General features: G+C 44.5%; 1 protein-coding gene across 2 annotated transcripts in view; it reads left to right on the top strand.

Moving 5' to 3' along the window:
* Positions 1 to 358: 358 nt before the first annotated feature.
* LOC144592142 (ras-specific guanine nucleotide-releasing factor 2-like) overlaps positions 359 to 18,077 on the top strand; it is a 180,256-nt gene continuing 162,537 nt past the window's right edge. For both annotated transcript variants that reach the window (XM_078396560.1, XM_078396559.1), the window contains exons 1-2: positions 359 to 1,063; positions 7,621 to 7,727. In XM_078396560.1, coding sequence (XP_078252686.1) covers positions 788 to 1,063; positions 7,621 to 7,727 — 383 coding nt within the window. In that variant the 5' untranslated portion in view covers positions 359 to 787. The remainder of the gene's footprint in view (positions 1,064 to 7,620; positions 7,728 to 18,077) is intronic.

Below are 18,077 nucleotides of genomic sequence, written 5' to 3'. Positions count from 1 at the left end.
CTATCCCGTTGTGTCTATCTTTAGTTTAATCTTTAGTTTTATGTTATAGATGAAGGAATGACATTATCATACATCGTCATGGGGGGGGGGGGGGGGTGGGGGGCTGTTCAAACTTCCAATGAAGAGCTGCGTTAAAAAAAAGTCGAAGTTACAAAGAGTTAAATGAAACCTCAGTGGTTTGTCCGCCGCGCACAGAAGCTCACAGTGAGAGGCTCCCAGCTCAGATCCCACATAGTCTGTCTGTCTGTCTGAGAGGGAGGGAGGGAGGGAGGGAGGGAGGGAGGGAGGGAGGGAGGGGTGAATCCGAAGGCTCGACCGCTGGCTTTTGGCAAGATGCTGTCTCTTTAAATCGGTATCAAAGCGGATTACAGCTGATCCATCCCCATGTGACTCCGCCTCAGCCCGTGGCTTCCAGCTCCCAATCTCTCTCCCTCCGCTCCGCTCCGCTCCTGCCATGGATCTGCAGTCAGCCTGGAAGCTGGCTCCGGCTCCGGCTCGCCATGCCTGACCCTTGCCTCTCCGCACCACCTCCCTGGTCCAAGCCTGTGGCCGGAGATGCTCGCTGGCTGACCACCTTAAGTTTCTGTGGCTGCTGACTCTTGGGGGAAACAAGAATGGAAGGGAAATAATCTCCACCACCCAGTTTAAAGAACCAAATTTCTCCCCCCCTCCCTCCAAAATCCCCCCCCCTCCCTCCAAAATCCCCCCCCCCCCCTACCTCTCCACCACCCCACCCACCCCTCCCCTTCCTCCCCCCGACCCCCTCAAATCATCACTGTGACGGAAAATGCAGAAGAGCATCAGGTACAATGAGGGACACGCTGTATACCTGGCCCTGATAGCGCGCAAAGAGGGGGCGAAGCGGGGCTATCTGTGCAAGAGGACAGCCGAGAACAACAAGTGGCACGACAAGTGGTTCGCCCTTTACCAGAATGTCCTCTTCTACTTTGAGCACGAGCAAAGCAGCAGACCGTCTGGGATTTACCTGATCGAAGGCTGCACGTGTGAGCGGGTCGCTTCCCCCAAGCCCCCGACTATGGGCAAGGAGACCCTGGAGAAACAGGTAACGAACCACAGAAGGGTAGTTGAGGCCAGTTCATTGGCTACATTTAAGAGGGAGTTAGATGTGGCCCCTTGTGGCTAAATGGATCAGGGGGGTATGGAGAGAAGGCAGGTACGGGATACTGAGTTGGATGATCAGCCATAGACAATAGACAATAGACAATAGCCAATAGGTGCAGGAGGAGGCCATTCGGCCCTTCGAGCCAGCACCGCCATTCAATGTGATCATGGCTGATCATTCTCAATCAGTACCCTTGACCATATTGAATGGCGGTGCAGGCTCGAGGGGCCGAATGGCCTACTCCTGCACCTATTTTCTATGTTTCTATGTTTCTACCTGAGTGGAAAGTCAGCGGCCTGATCTATCTGCCTGTCTGTCTACCTGTCTGCTTCTGTCGCGCAACAATTCTGTGTCTATTACTCACCTTGTGTGTTGGAAGGAACTGCAGGTGCTGGTTTACACCGAAGATAGACACAAAATGCCGGAGTAACTCAGCGAGTCGTCACCCACTGAGTTATTCCAGCTTTTGGCGTCTATCAATCACCCCATTCGCTTCCGCAATTGTTGCCCCTGATTGAGGGGGAATTACTAAATGTATTGTCATTTGCCAAGGATTTTTTGTTTGGGGGGGGGGGGGGGGGGGGAGGGCAAATAAACGTGCCACCTCTGACAGAAGCACATATGTGTGGCAGCACTAGTGTGACCAACACACAGTGTGTGGATGAAGGAACTGCAGATGCACTGCAGATGCTGGTTTTAAACCGAAGATGGGCACAAAAAGCTGGAGTAACGCAGCGGGACAGGCAGGCAGCATCTCCGGAGAGAAGGAACAGGGTTGAGAAAGGGTCTCGACCCGAAACGTCAGCTATTCCTTTTCTCCAGAGATGCTGCCTGTCCCGCTGAATTACTCCAGCACTTTGTGTCTGTCTGCCTGAGCAACACATTGGTGGAGTCCCCCGAACTTTGTGGGACTCACTCGTAATAACCCCTGTAACCCTGGAAGTTCACAACCTCCGATCCAATGGCAGGTCCAGTGGAAATAAAAAACAAGACCATTGCCGAAAGCTTGGGGGGTAGAGGAGGAGGGGAGGGGGGGGGGCTGGAGGAGGAGGGGAGGGAGGGTGGAGGAGGAGGGGGGGAAGGAGGGGGGGGTGGAGGAGGAGGGGAGGGGGGGGTGGAGGAGGAGGGGGGGAAAGGAGGGAGGGTGGAGGAGGAGGGGAGGGGGGAAAGGAGGGAGGGGGGGAAAGGAGGGGGGGTGGGGGAGGAGGGGAGGTGGGGGTGGAGGGGAGGTGGGGGTGGAAAGGAGGAGGGGGGGTGGAGGAGGAGGGGGGGTGGAGGAGGAGGGGAGGGGGTGGAAAGGAGGAGGGGGGGTGGAGGGGGAACTAAACACAAAACACAATTGTAAAGTTATTGTTAGTGGAACGGAACAGCGCGCAGCCAAAATCTCCGCCCTTTCCATTCCCCGTCCCGAGGGAGGGAGGGAGGGAGGGAATCTGCCAGCATTTCACACAAGATAGACACAAAATGCTGGAGTAACTCAACGGCTCAGGCAGCATCTCTGGCGAGAAAAAAAGATCCCCCGAGATGCTGCCTGAACAGTTGAGTTACTCCAGCATTTTGTGTCTGCCTTCGGCGTAAACCAGCATCTGCAGTTAGCTTCTTACACATTATTTATCAGGCCAGCGTAAGGTTAATCCCCTGCCCATCACGATCAGTCCTGAATGCAGTAGTTTTAAAGATCACGAATGCTGCAAAAAATCCCAATATTCCGTTTATAGAACGGAGTTGCTCTTTGATGGCATTAAAATCCCCAAACCTTCCAGGTTTCATAGTTCACCCAGAACCACAAACGGTTAACCAGTTCCCGTGGGACCATCTCTGTGTTGTGATAGTGTGTTTTGGCAGGTGGTCGAGACCCCTGGAGTCCTCACTGTTCCTTTGAGTATTGCTGCTCTTTAAAAAAAAAAATGTGTTGCCGCTTGGTGTGAAACTTATTCTCCCAAACAGATATCAAACGTACCATTGGTATTATAAGAAAATAACTGCAGATGCTGGTACAAATCGAAGGTATTTATTTATACCATTGGCATTCCCTCGTAACCAGCCAGCAAAGATAAAATATATTTGGTATCAAATCTAATTCTCTCTTGAAGCCATTGTGCATGGCATTGGGAAATGTCAGATCGTTTGAAAGCCTCATTAGGAGAACATAATCATTTTTGTGATATTTGGATCAGGCCATCGCGTCGGAACAGTCAATCATTTTGGAAGCGATTCAAAAATCAAGCGTTGCTTTTTTTAAAATCCTAATAAAAATGTGCCCGCTCCAGCGTTGTATGTACCCGGGGGAGGGGGGGCTTGGAGCATTAGCATGGGATTGTAATGTTAAGCTTTGCCGCGCGAAAGTTACAGTTTCACTGAACAAATACGATGGGGGGGGGTTCTGAGCTTATCAGTGTAACAGGCAAAATGTGGTGGAATTATGTCATTTGCCCTAAGGTCAAACACCACGTAAAAATAGAAACGTGCGTGAGTGTGTACCACCTGACCCGTCTGTAGTGCCAGGGAAGAGAAAAACACTGCTGTAAAAAAAAATAATCCAGTCTCTGTGGTTTTCCATTAATTAACGTATTTGCATTTGTGTTACTTAGCCGAGAAGCGCAGTTGAAGGTACACTATAACATTGCATAATTATTTGTGAACTAACATCTGCAGTTCCCTCTTTCACCATTTTGCTATAATTATGTGCTAATCTCGATTGAGTCATGTTTTTTTTAAGTCAACGATTGTTACCGTAAGGAATAGTTAATGTGCACGTTACAGATGTCGAGGGACCTAATGCAACGCGTTTCAAAACATTGGCTATTAACTGGTATAATGCACGTATACGTTTTTGCTAAATACTCACATAACCCTGTCCTTCAACCATTAAACCTTCTGATGGGTCATTGCAGTACAATAATTTGGAAACCTGCTGATCAGGTAGCACAAAATAAACTGATTCATTCAACAATTATGACAAGGATGTGATCTCTCAATCTGCTGTAGTTTTTAAGCACTGGTAATAGCTGGCATTTTTTAGCTGTAAAATTTTAATTGGAAACTAGATGGTAGAAGTTGATACGACTGCTTTATATTTTTCCAAATAATAGACAATAGACAATAGGTGCAGGAGGAGGCCACTCGGCCCTTCGAGCCAGCACCCATTCAATGTGATTATGGCTGATCATTCTCAATCAGTACCCCGCTCCTGCCTTCTCCCCATACCCCCTGATTCCGCTATCCTTAAGAGCTCTATCCAGCTCTCTCTTGAATGCATTCAGAGAATTGGCCTCCACTGCCTTCTGAGGCAGAGAATTCCACAGATTCACAACTCTCTGACTGAAAAGGTTTTTCCTCATCGCAGTTCTAAATGGTCTACCCCTTATTCTTAAACTGTGGCCCCTTGTTCTGGACTCACCCAACATTGGGAACATGTTTCCTGCCTCTAACGTGTCCAACCCCTTAATAATCTTATACGTTTCGATAAGATCTCCTCTCATCCTTCTAAATTCCAGTGTATACAAGCCTAGTCGCTCCAGTCTTTCAACATATGATAGTCCCGCCATTCCGGGAATTAACCTAGTAAACCTACGCTGCACGCCCTCAATAGCAAGAATATCCTTCCTCAAATTTGGAGACCAAACTGCACACAGTACTCCAGGTGCGGTCTCACTAGGGCCCTGTACAACTGCAGAAGGACCTCTTTGCTCCTATACTCAACTCCTCTTGTTATGAAGGCCAACATTCCATTGGCTTTCTTCACTGCCTGCACTATCACTATCCTACACCCACTGGGGACATTTTATTTACATTTACCAAGCCAATTACCCTACAAACCTGTACATCTTTGGAGTGTGGGAGGAAACCGAAGATCTCGGACAAAACCCACGCAGGTCACGGGGAGAACGTACAAACTCCATACAGACAGCACCCATAGTCGCTGTAAGGCAGCAACTCTACCGCTGACCCTTCGAGACTCCAGTCTGAAGAAGGGTCTCGACCCAAAACGTCACCCCTTCCTTCTCTCCAGAAGATGCTGCCTGTCCCGCCGAGTTACTCCAGCTTTTTGTGTCTATCTTCAGTTTTTACCAGCATCTGCAGTCACTTCTTACATCGGAAGATATGCCTTACATGAAGGAAAGATATGCAAAAAAGTAACGATGATAAAGGAAATAGGTCATTGTTAGCTGTGGGGTAGGTGAAAATGAGTTACAGACAATGAAACTCACTAGGACAACATTGAAACTCATACAACGACTAGGGTGGTGGAGGGACGGAGAGAGAGGGGATGAAAACTTTTTCAGTCAGAGAGTTGTGAATCTGTGGAATTCTCTGCCTCAGAAGGCAGTGGAGGCCAATTCTCTGGATGCTTTCAAGAGAGAGCTAGATAGAGCTCTTAAAGATAGCGGAGTCAGGGGGTATGGGGAGAAGGCAGGAACGGGGTACTAATTGTGAATGATTAGCCATGATCACATTGAATGGCGGTGCTGGCTCATAGGTCCGAATGGCCTACACCTGCACCTATTGTCTATTGTCTGTTGTAAGGATTACTTGAATTTAGAGAAATCAACAATCATACCGCTGGGTTGATAGCCGATGTTGATAATTAATGTTACTAATAGCTAATGAGGAAACTTGAGATTTTTAAACTCCAACAGAGTCTCAGTTTATCGTCCTAGGACAATCCCTCCAAACCGGGATCATCCTTGTGAAAAAAATATGAAGTTACTAATCTACAGTAATCCCACTTACCAGCATTTCTTTCTCAGCCAGGGTGCATTGGTAATTCAAGAGCATGTATCCATATCTCCTAAATGTTGTCAGTACTGCTTTAGTCACCTAATCAGGCAGAGCATTCCAGATATTAATAATCCTCATGATGAAAACGTTTTTATCCTAAACCTATGGCCTCTAGTTGTAGACACTTCTGAAAGGGGAAAGCTTCCTACTATTTCCCCTATCAATGCCCCTCATAATGTTGTATACCTTTTGTCAACCTCCTCCACTCCATTGAAAACAAACACAGTCTATTCATTCTTCAAAAATTTTCATTGAAATAATATTTCCCCTTAAGTAAGGTGACCAAAATTGTTCACAGCAGCTTATTTGATTCTTACATTTCCAACAGTCCAAGTCAATGGATATTTTTTTACAGTGGACATTGATAGATTCTTGATTAGTACGGGTGTCAGGGGTTATGGGGAGAAGGCAGGACAATGGGTTGAGAGGGAGAGATGGATCAGCCATGATTAAATGGCGGAGTAGACTTGATGGGCCGAATGGCCTAATTCTACTCCTACAATTTATGAACAAGATTCAAGAGATAGCTTTATTTGTCATCCAATATTGGACGAAATTCAGTCACCCACAGTCCAACAATAAAAGCATTAAATAAGCATTAAAATTACACAACCCCAAAAAAAACCCAAAACACAGTCCAACAATAAAAGCATTAAATAGGCATTCAAATTACCCAACCCCAAAAACACACAAAAAAGAAACATCCATCAAAGAAACATCCATCACAGTGAGTCTCCTCCAGTCCTCTCCTCCCTGTGATGGAAGGCCACAGAAGATGTTAGGATAATTAACCCCTCGTTACTTGTTGTATGCCTCCCCTCCAGTTTCTAGGATCAGGGTATCAACTGCCCGGTTTGCAGCAACATTTAATAATTTAACTACTCCACTCCCACATGTCCTGTGAGATTAAAATTCCACTACAATGTTCCAAAACATAAACGCCCAACCATTTCCCCTTTTACACACACCGAGATTTCTTTTGAAGGAAAAGAAACAGATGTGGAGGGATCAAAAGTCAAATGCTGCATTTCTGGCCAAGGCTTCTGGATTATTAGTCTAATAACACAAACCCTATATCACTGGACCTCTTTTGTTTAAAAGTTAAAAACAGAGTTGGGTGAATTATTCTGAGTGGTTCCACTCTTAACCAGGGCCGTTTTTACAGCATTAAGGGCCCCCGGGCAAAGCAGTGTACTGGGGCCCCTACCGTTACTCTCCCCCATCCCCCTTTCCCTACCAGCCCCCCCCCTGTCGTGCCGGCGAAAAGCACTTACCGAAAAGCACTTAGCGATGGACTTAGGGTGCTACATTATTGCGAAAAGCACTTACAGATCGCTGTGCGAAGCACTTAGTGACCGAAAATGTTGCGAAAAAAGCACTTATTGAACCTACATTGTCCCTAGTGGGTGTAGGATAGTGTTAATGTGCGGGGATCGCTGGGCGGCACGGACTTGGAGGGCCGAAAAGGACTGTTTCCGGCTGTATATGATATGATATGATATGATATGATATGATATATGATTATGGAGTACAGCCAACAGTGTATCTATTGAAGCACCTAGGGGATAAATATCTCACGATCCAAGCACTGGAGAGAATTTTCTATGTGCATAACCTAGGTTAAAAATGTATGAAATCGAAACACTTATTTCACTGATTGCGTCTGACCATTGATAGGGGAAAGTGATTAATCTTGTAATATTCTGTTTGTGCAGCATTATTTTACCATAAACTTTGGCCATGAAGGACAGAAACCTTTGGAGCTTCGGATCGAGGAAGAGGGGGACTGTGAAACGTGGGTGGATGCAATTCAACAGGCCAGGTACGTGCTTGCATTTTAATAGATGATTCCATAATGTTCAGTTCAGTTCAGTTTAGTTTACCAAAGAACAGTGAAAAGCTTTTGTTGCGTGCTAACCAGTCAGCGGAAAGACAATACGTGATTACAATCGAGCCATTCACAGTGTAAAGGAATAATGTTTAGTGCACGATAAAGCCAGTAAAGTCCGATCAATGATAGTCTGAAGCTCATCAATGAAGTAGATAGTAGTTCAGGACGGCTCTCTCGTTGTGGTAGGATGGTTCAGTTGCCTGATAACAGCTGGGAAGAAACTGCCCCTGAATCTGGAGGTGTTCGTTTTCACACTTGTGTATCACACTTCTGTGTCCTCAGTGATAGCAGCTCAAGTCCACCCTCACATAAAGAAGCCATTCTAAGCGTCTTATGAGGTGGGAAATCACTGTTGAGCATTACAGGAAAAATTATGGGGGCAAAACAAAGGTATAGTTTAATATTTAGCAACAACCTGAAGGGACGAAATAAGTCATTTTGGAACTAAATTCAAAAGGCAGGTGGTGGTGACAAAATAGTCAATTTCCACAGTTGAGAGGAGTGTACTGGGAACAAGCAGACAGAGGCACATAAATAAGAAAACATCATGGATTCATACTGATAAAAGACCAATGAAAGAACTTGAAGAACAGGGACATGAACAATACCTTGCACTGATAGTGAAAGTTACAGAACTCAAAAGGAGCAGAATGATTCACATGTGCTATATATATTGCACATGCTGAGAAATGTTTACATTTTTAGATTTTTTTTAGATTTAGAGATACGGCGCGGAAACAGGCCCTTCGGCCCACCGAGTCCGCGCCGCCCAGCGATCCCCGCACATTAACACTATCCTAGGGACAATTTTTACATTTACCCAGTCAATTAACCTACATACCTGTACGTCTTTGGAGTGTGGGAGGAAACCGAAGATCTCGGAGAAAACCCACGCAGGTCACGGGGAGAACGTACAAACTCCGTACAGATGGCGCCCGTAGTCAGGATCGAACCCGAGTCTCTGGCGCTGCATTCGCTGTAAGGCAGCAACTCTACCGCTGCGCCACCGTGTTGAATTGTTGAATTAGTTGAAGTTTGCAAAAAATAAAATGACAGACTGGTAGCAGAAATGGGTTTGAAATGGCAAAAGCAGGGATTAGTATTTCAGCGGGTTGTTGCCAGAGCTGGTGATATGAATGGGCAATGTTCTCTTTGTAACGGACCGCAGGTAGACCCAAATGCAGCACACGGAACCAAGGGAATAGTTTTAGAAAGAGCTTTATTTCTACCTGCTCGAGGACAGAAGACTGAGGCGTTCACCAGGGCGATGAACAGCATAAAGGTCAGGAGCAGGCAGGGTCGGCAACGGGGAAATCAGTCCGAGAGAATGCTGGAGAGTCTTGCATGAGGGCTAAGAACAATCTGGCAAAGAGTGTGTGTGCAGGAAGGGTTTATATGCTGGCTTGATTGGTGATCTGGAGCAGGTGAGTGAACAGGTGAGGGGAGTTGGCTTAACGTGGTGGGCGTGGTTGGCAGGTGAGTGAACAGGACAGACTGTGACACTCTTCATGTATAATTGCCCGATGTGGTCTAAAAAGTACTTTTAACCGAACTTGAGAATTTGTTGAAGAGAGTGAAACTTCTGTTGAATGAATCAGAATGGGGATAGTTGTGCGGGGGATGTTTTTTCACGCTTAGCTTGTCAAAATAGATCATAGTATTATGTGTCTTGGAAATGAAGGGAGGTTTGAATGTTAAAGAACAAAGGTACTGCATTTCATGGGCACACCACATTCTCAAAACAAGTTAATGCTTCATAACAAATGAATTCTGCATGTGCATTATATATATCATGTATGAATCATTACTAATCTTGTTGAGGACCATTTGTTCTCTCTGTCCATTGTTGTTAAAGTAAATGTAAGGAACCACAGATGTCAAATGGAAAGACAATCACATTATTTTATTTTTCTGCGGTGCCTAGTAAGAGAGAAATGGTACTTAGTAGGATAGGAAATTACTTATTCTTCCTGAAATATTGTGCCTCAGGGACATGGGATTTGCATCACAGCTTGGTTTGGGAACAGCTCCATCCAAGACCCAAGAAATTGCAATGAATTGTGGACGCAGCCCTGACCATCACACAAACCAAGCTCCCTTCTATTGTCTCCATTTATACCTCACGCTGCCTCAGCAAGGCCATCGGCATAATCAAGGCCACTCTCTCTTCTCCCCTCTCCCATCAGGCAAAAGGTATAGAAGTGTGAAAACGCACATCACAGTTTCTTCCCAGCTGTTACCAGGCAACTGAATCATCCTACCACAACCAGAGAGCAGTGCTGGGCCACTATCTACCTCTTTGGTGGCCCTCGGACTATCCTTGATCGGACTTTGCTGGCTTTACCTTGCACTAAACTTTATTCCCTTATCATGTATCTACACACTGCAAATGGATCGATTGTAATCATGTATTATCTTTCCGCTGACTGGTTAGCACGCAAAAGCTTTTCACTGTACCTCAGTACACATGACAATAAACGAAACCGATTAAAAAAAAAAAAAAAAGTAGCATGCCATTAATATTACATGAGGTGTTTAACTTCTGCTTCCTGAACCCACTTCTAAATTTGAGGGGGAGCATTACCAGCAAAGCAGACTTTCTTGTTATTTTATCCTCTGTTCATTGAAATAATTGCAATTGGCACAAGGAGACCATGGATGACTCCCCATATCTCAGGAGCCACCTCTCAGAAGGAAGATATTGGTGTTAAAATTCACCATCACCTTCATTGAGCCAGCAGAGGCTCTGGTCAAAACCAAACCTTGGACCTGGCCATAAGTAGCAGCGATCTCTGGCTTCCTATTTGCTTCTGAGAAATGGACTGTCTTTTGCAGACACTGACAGGAATGGACAACAATGACAAGATTAGAGTGGATGGGGAGAGGATGTTTTTCTACTAGTGGAAAAGTCTAGGACTAGGGGTCATAGCCTCAGAATTAAAGGATGTTCTTTTACGAAGGATATGAGGAGAAATGTCTTTAGTCAGATGTTGGTGAATCTGTGGAATTCTTTGCCACAGATGGTTGTGAAGGCCAAGCCAGTGCATATTTTTAAGGCAGAGATAAATAAATTCTTGATTAGTACAGGTGTCAGAGGTTATGGGGAGAAGGCAGGAGAACGGGGTTAGGAAGGAGAGATAGATCAGCCGTGATCGAATGACGTAGACTTGATTTGCTAAATGGCCTAATTTTACTCCTATTCCTTACGACCGAATGACCTAAGAACTCGAGAAATGTCATCAATGCACTCTCGGCAAAAACCCTTCAAATCCACCAGTTGGATGTGAACCAATATCAGTATTCCCTCAAGGCTGATATCTTTAGCATCGAGCCCCTAATTATACCCGGTTGGCTCTGATAGACAGACTTAACATCAGGCACCCTGGATGCCATTCTATTCTGAGCTCTATATAGAAACTTATAGATCTTATAGAAACGTATAAAATTCTTAAGGGGTTGGAGAGGCTAGATGCTGGAAGATTGTTCCCGATGTTGGGGAAGTCCAGAACCAGGGGTCACAGCTTAAGGATAAGGGGGAAGTCTTTTAGGACCGAGATGAGAAAACATTTCTTCACACAGAGAGTGGTGAGTCTGTGGAATTCTCTGCCACGGAAGGTAGTTGAGGCCAGTTCATTGGCTATATTTAAGAGGGAGTTAGATGTGGCCCTTGTGGCTAAAGGGATCAGGGGGTATGGAGAGAAGGCAGGTACAGGTTACTGAGCTGGATGATCAGCCATGATCATATTGAATGGCAGTGCGTACAGGCTCGAAGGGTCGAATGGCCTACTCCTGCACCTATTTTCTATGTCTCTATGTTTCTAACACGGTGAGGAATTGCCAAATGGAGAGTGGAAATGATTCAAGGATATTCTCAAAGGCTCTGAAAACATTTCAAACTCATGGGGTTGCCTGGTTTATGGTGCTCATAATAGAGCAGCAGCACTGGGAAAAAAACAGTACGAACCTGGAGCCTATGCAATGGGAATTTACCTAGACTGTACGTACATGGCACACTAAGCCTCCTGACTACCTCTGGCAGAGTCTTTGGCTCACACATCGATCTCATTAATCAGCGCCAACTCAGAGAAGATAGATACAGTATGCTGTAGTAACTCAACAGAACAGGCAGCATCTCTGGAGAGAAGGAATGGGTGATGTTTCGGGTCGAGACCCTTCTTCAGCTGTTTTATGTCTATCTTTGGTGTAAACCAGCATCCGCAGTTCCTTCCCACACATCTCCACTCACAGATCTAGCGTGAAAAGCTTTTGTTGCGTGCTATCCAGTCAGCGGAAAGACAAAACATGATTACAATCAAGCCATCCACTGTGTACAGATACACAATAAAGTGAATAACGTGGATAACGTTTCGTGCAAGTTAAAAGTCCGATCAAAGATAGTCCGAAGAAGAAGGAGTCTGAAGAAGGGTCTAGACCCGAAACGTCAGCCATTCCTTCTCTCCTGAGATGCTGCCTGACCTGCTGAGTTACTCCAGCATTTTGTGAAAAAGATAGTGTAATCGTAACAAGGGATTTTCAACTCAAAGTGTGAGCAAATTATTAGAAGCTTACTGTCATGCATTGGCTCTCAATGAAGCTCGCCAACGTGTTAAACGTAAAAATATTTTTGTCACTTACGTTGGAAGAATAATTTTATAAAAGTTTTAAAAAATTGGATGAAATGCCATTTACAGAACAAAACTTGGAAGGAAATTTCACAAATTCTTTCACAGCTGTCTACCCCCCCCCCCCCCCCACACTCCCCCCCCCCCATAATCTGTCTGAATAAGGGTGGGTTCCGGCCCAACATGTCACCTATTCATGTTCAACTCTCCAAAGCTGATGCCTGACCTGCTGCATAACCCCTGCACTTTGTGTCTTTTTTTTCGCACAAACGCACAGATCACTGTAAACATTTTTAATTTATTCGAGTTCTCCACTCAGTTGTACAGTGGGTGTTTTTCAGACCAATTTCCCAGCTCCTCCCTGTAAAAAAAAAAACTCGCAGAAAATGGTGAAGCTACTTTGCAATTAGGCTGTATCAATTGAGATGAAAACAGCATTAATGGCAGCACATTTTTACCTGCTAAATTAGAATTTAATTGCGTGCGATGAAAACCAAAAATATTCAAACCTGTAATTAATCTTTGCCATGATTCCATCAGATGCAAATTGCAGCCACGTATTCTGCTCTCACAAGTAGGGTCAGTTGATAAAATCTTTTTAAAAAAATTAGCTTTCATCCATATTAAAATATCTTTATTATAAGATATTGCAGGACAGATTTCCCAATCTCTGGGAATTTTTAACAGGTAAGAGGATTTGGATCCAAAGATGAGGGCTTTGATGCGTTTGCTAGGGGACCTGGAAAATGTGAATGTCCATCCCGATCCAACAAGATACCCTTCTCCTCCACCTGTCTTGTCAGCTCTTTTCCACGAATGTTAAACCACCTAGTTTTCCGTCCACAATCTTTTGTTCCTTGTGATCTCGCAACCAGGCTGAATGCTGGAAATAACAAAAATCGTCCTGATGTTTGATTTAGTTTAGCTCATTGTCACGTGTACTGAGATACAGTGAAAAACTTTAGGTGCAGTGGAAAGCTTAAAAAAAGTTTATAACTGGAGGATGCTTGCTCTCCTGTTCTCCCACCGCTCCAAATGTTGGAGCCAACATATCAAGTCAATGATCTTTCATGTCCCTCAATGCGTTACTCGTTTTAGAGATAATAGACGTTGAAATTAGTGTCCTCATTGCAAAGGTTGTTTATTTATCAAGATTTTAGGATTTCACTTCAATTCACCGAATAATATCTTGCATCAGTCTTCAGTTTGACCTATTTTTCTGTGAAGATGTGCTAAAATTCATTGACACTCATAACAATAGACTCAGTGTGTGAATGCTCTTCTCTTGTGAATCCCAATTTCTTGCTGTATTTTTCAACAGCTTGGCTTGGGCAACAGCACTTCATAAGACAACAGTATTTGAAAGATGTACCTTGGGGATTGAATCTAGTGCTTGGAGTAACAGATTAACTAATTGACCAAGAGTTTCCACTGAGGCAGTATGTTCCACTGCTGAATGTCTCCATGCTCCAGGGCCTTCCCGCATCCACCTGTCACAGCTGATCGCAGGAACAGCTGAACCCTGTGATTCTCAGTCTGTCAGGCTGAGTGTGGTGTTCAAGTGTACAATGGAAGGCAGCACCATGTGTGCTTATTATAACATCTGAAGGAAGACACTTGGTTGTCGTCTGGGGAAATACAGCAGTGCCAAACAGTTTCAGGGAATTTGAGGCAAGGGTAGGAAGTGGGGATGGGGGTAAGAGAACAGACGTTAATCTTGGGGCAAAACAATTGATATTGATAGTTTAGTTTAGAGATACAGAGGTACAACGTGGAAACAGGTCCTTCGGCTCACCGAGTCTGTGCCGACCAGTAATCCCTGCATGCTTACACCATCCTACACACACTTGGGCCAATTTACAATTATACCAAGCCAATTAGCCTACAAACCTGTATGCCTTTGGAGTGTGGGAGGAAACCGTAGATCCTGGAAAAAACCCACACAGGTCACGGGGAAAACGTACAAACTCCATACAGACAGCACCTGTAGTCAGTATTGAACCCGGGTCTCCGGCGCTGTAAGGTAGCAACTCTACCACTGCACCACCATGCCACCCTTACAGGGTCGTGAATGCTGATTATAATATCTAAAGGAAGACACTTGGAACTCATCAGGGGAATTACGGCAGTGCCAAATAGTTGAAGGGAATTTGGAGCAAGGTTAGATGTGGGGATGGGGGCAAGAGAGTAGACGTTGATCTTGGGGCAAAACAATTGATATTGAAAGTCTTTGAATACTTAGGGAGTGAAAAGATATGGGCTCAGGGGAGGCAAGTGGAGCCGAGGTAGAAAATCAGCCATGATCTTACTGGACGGACCAAATGGCCTCCTATTTATTGTGAATGATCTGTGCTGCACTTTGCTATTAAAAGATCATTTTCCTTTGTCCTGCTTTTCATTTATTCCAAAATGGATGGACAATTCTAGATCGTTATAATTAGCCTTGCCATTAGCTTGTAAAATATCCATGAGTTCTTTGGGGATAGAATGGACATGTTACAAGCTAATGGCGTGGCTACTTATAGAACGGTCAAACACAGAAGGAGGTTTTTTGACCCATCATTTCTACATTGGCTCTCTTCACCCCCAGCCCTTTCCCCATAGCCATGCAAATTCTTCATCAACATTTATTTATCCAAATCCCTCTTAAAGACCAAAATAGAATCTGCTTCCACCACATTTGCAGACAGTGGATGACAGCTTCTGACCACACCCTGTGCATAAGGAGGTTTTTCCTTGTGTCACCATTAAAAATCTTCCCCTTTGTTTTATCCTCACCACCTGTATTGGTCTTGATTTATTATGATCGTGTTTACTGAGGTACAGCGCAAAACTTTGTTTTGTGTGCTGTCCAGTAAAATCATGCTCTACGTGCCTCCGATCAAGCCATTCACAAGTACAACAGGTAGTGTAAGGAGAAAAATACCAGAGTGCAGAATATAATGGTGCAGCTTTTTAGCCTTACAGTTATAGAGGAAGTGTGGAGAATAAAAAGCGCAAGTGCCCCAATGGGGTAGGCTGGAGATCGGGACTGTGCAATGAATGTATTGGAGAACTTTTCAGTGGCCTGATAACAGCAGGGATGAAGCTGTTCCTGAATCTGGTGGGACTGGTGGGATTCAGCTTTTCTATGGTTCTATTAAATCTTCCCTTATCCTCTCTTATTACATGAAGGTTGTAATCTGTTTAAAAAAAAAATCATCCATAAAATAACACAGGATTAGGGAGCAGAGATTTAAAGACAAATCTGTGGTTTGCAGAAAGGACAGATAGTATTAAACTTCATTACAGTTTTCTCAAGGACAATGGGAATTGTGCCATTTAATTATCATAAGATCCTAAGATCATAAGTGATAGGGGTAGAATTAGGCCATTCGGCCCATCGTCTACTCCACCATTCAATCATGGCTGATCTATCTCTCCCTCCTAACCCCATTCTCCTGCCTTCTCCCCATAGCCTCTGACACCCGTACCAATCAAGAATTATTTATCAATTAATAACATGTTGAATGCAAATAAGAATCTCTATTACAGTAAGGTTGTTTAGGGATTGGTGGAAGAAAATAACTGAGTTTATTTAACGTATTTCTCTATTTATAATTTTGCATTTTTCTTGAACGGCAATAAAAGACAAACTTGTGGTCTCAGAGAATAAATATCTGTAGTGTGACTAGCTGACTTAACAATACACTTGCATTTGGCAAAAGTCCCATTCAAAAAGTCAGAGACCGACCCGAAACGTCACCCATTCCTTCTCTCCAGAGATGCTGCCTGTCCTGCTGAGTTACTCCAGCTTTTTGTGTCTATCTTCGGTTTAAACCAGCATCTGGAGTTCCTTCTTACACACTCTTCCACCTTACCAGTATAGGATTGTAATATAAAAGCAATTCCTTTTTAAAGAATCACAGTGGAGGTCATGGGTCAGAGTAGGCTACTGTGATGCATTTTGTAGATGGTGCACATTGCAGTGAGATACAGCGTGGAAACAGGCCCTTCGGCCCACCGAGTCTGCACTGACCAGCGATCCCCTAAACTAGCACTATCCTACACACTAGGGACAATTTACAATTGTACCAATTAACCTACAAACCTGTGCCTCTTTGGAGTGTGGGAGGAAACCGGAGAACCCAAAGAAAACCCACGCAGGTCATGGGTAGAAACTCCATACTGTCAGCACCCATAGTCAGGATCGAACCCGGGTTTTTGGTGCTGTAAGGCATCAACTCTACCACTGTGCCACCATCCGGGTACTGGTGGTTGAGGAATTGAATGGTTAGAGTAGAACACACAGTGCTGGGGGGAACGGACAGGCGACTCTTCAGATCGGGGCATATATTATAAAAACGCATTGTATTCCTTTTAAGGGCCTGTCCCACTTTAGGCGATTTTAAGGCGACTGCCAGTGACTAGGCTGTCGCCGACAGTTAGCCGGGTGTCGCGGGCATGATCGTGAGGAGTCTTCCAAGAATCGTAGTGGATCTCAGCGCGTCGCTGAGAAATCATCCGGAGTGAAATTTCTCTGCGACAGCTGGCTTGTCGCCAGGTATCGTTGCTTATTGCGGTCGCTGTCGCCTGCTGTCCCCAGGTTTGCTAGGTTGTCTTAGATGCATTTAGAAGCACATTATATTAAAATACGTAAAGTCATTTCAAAATACCATAAAATGCTTGCGTTTAACCAATTTATTTACCGTCAGGACATTTGACAGGTAGATTGGAGGCGACAGTTTGACGGTCAGATAAACGTGGGAATTTCGCGATGTTTATGGCCATCAGCCATTACATTTAAAGTGGGCTCCCAACCCAGATATGCAACCCAGAAACCAGATATGCATTTCCCGTACATTTTCAAAGAATGCCCACCCTTTTCACAAAAATCCACTTAACCACCTTAAAAATTTTTTTTAATACAGCTATTAGTAAACTGGAATTAAATCCAGTTTATGCCTTGTTACCATGATGCTTGGTTTTTAAGTAACCCATACAAGATGTTATAGTTCAAAACTCTCAAGTACTTACCGACTTGTCAGAGATTTCAGCGAAAATTAGGACGCCGGAGAAGCATTGACAGCGTGGGAATTTTGCGATGTTTCCGAAGACGGTGTAATCTCGACCTGACTCGGCATTGTCGTGGTCATTGTCGTCGGGTAAAAGAAAAGTTTGCCGTTCTGCTACGACTTTGACAGTCGCCGGCAGTCGCCTTAAAACCGCCTAAAGTGGGACTAATCATCTGTTCTGTTTTTAAGGACTTGTGGACATGCACTCCAAGTTTTCTCCTCTCCTCCTGATCACTCGACATCTTGTAGTTCATTGCATATTGCCTTTTTGCATTTTCTCAAATGTACCTCACTCTTCTCTGAATTAAATCTCTTTCGACTCTTCTCTGACCACCAATTTCTTCCTGCAGTCGAAAACCTCTCACCAGAGTCAACCGTATGACTATTATCTCTGTGTTTTCTACAAATTATCTTATCGTGCTCACAACATTTACATCTTACATCTATTAAATCGTTAATATGTATTACAATGAAGACTGAAAGGTAAAGGACAGACGGCTGACATCCATTAATCATTGCCCTTTGCTTTCTCCCAATGAGTCTGCTTTGAATTGAATTTGCCATTCCTCCTTAGATCCCAAGGGGATTGACAAATGTACCAGCCA

This window comes from Rhinoraja longicauda, chromosome 3, assembly GCF_053455715.1.
Source record: "Rhinoraja longicauda isolate Sanriku21f chromosome 3, sRhiLon1.1, whole genome shotgun sequence".
Taxonomy (NCBI): Eukaryota; Metazoa; Chordata; class Chondrichthyes; order Rajiformes; family Arhynchobatidae; genus Rhinoraja; species Rhinoraja longicauda.
Note: the sequence above shows the minus strand (reverse complement) of the source record. Positions and strands in the feature narration are given on the sequence as shown.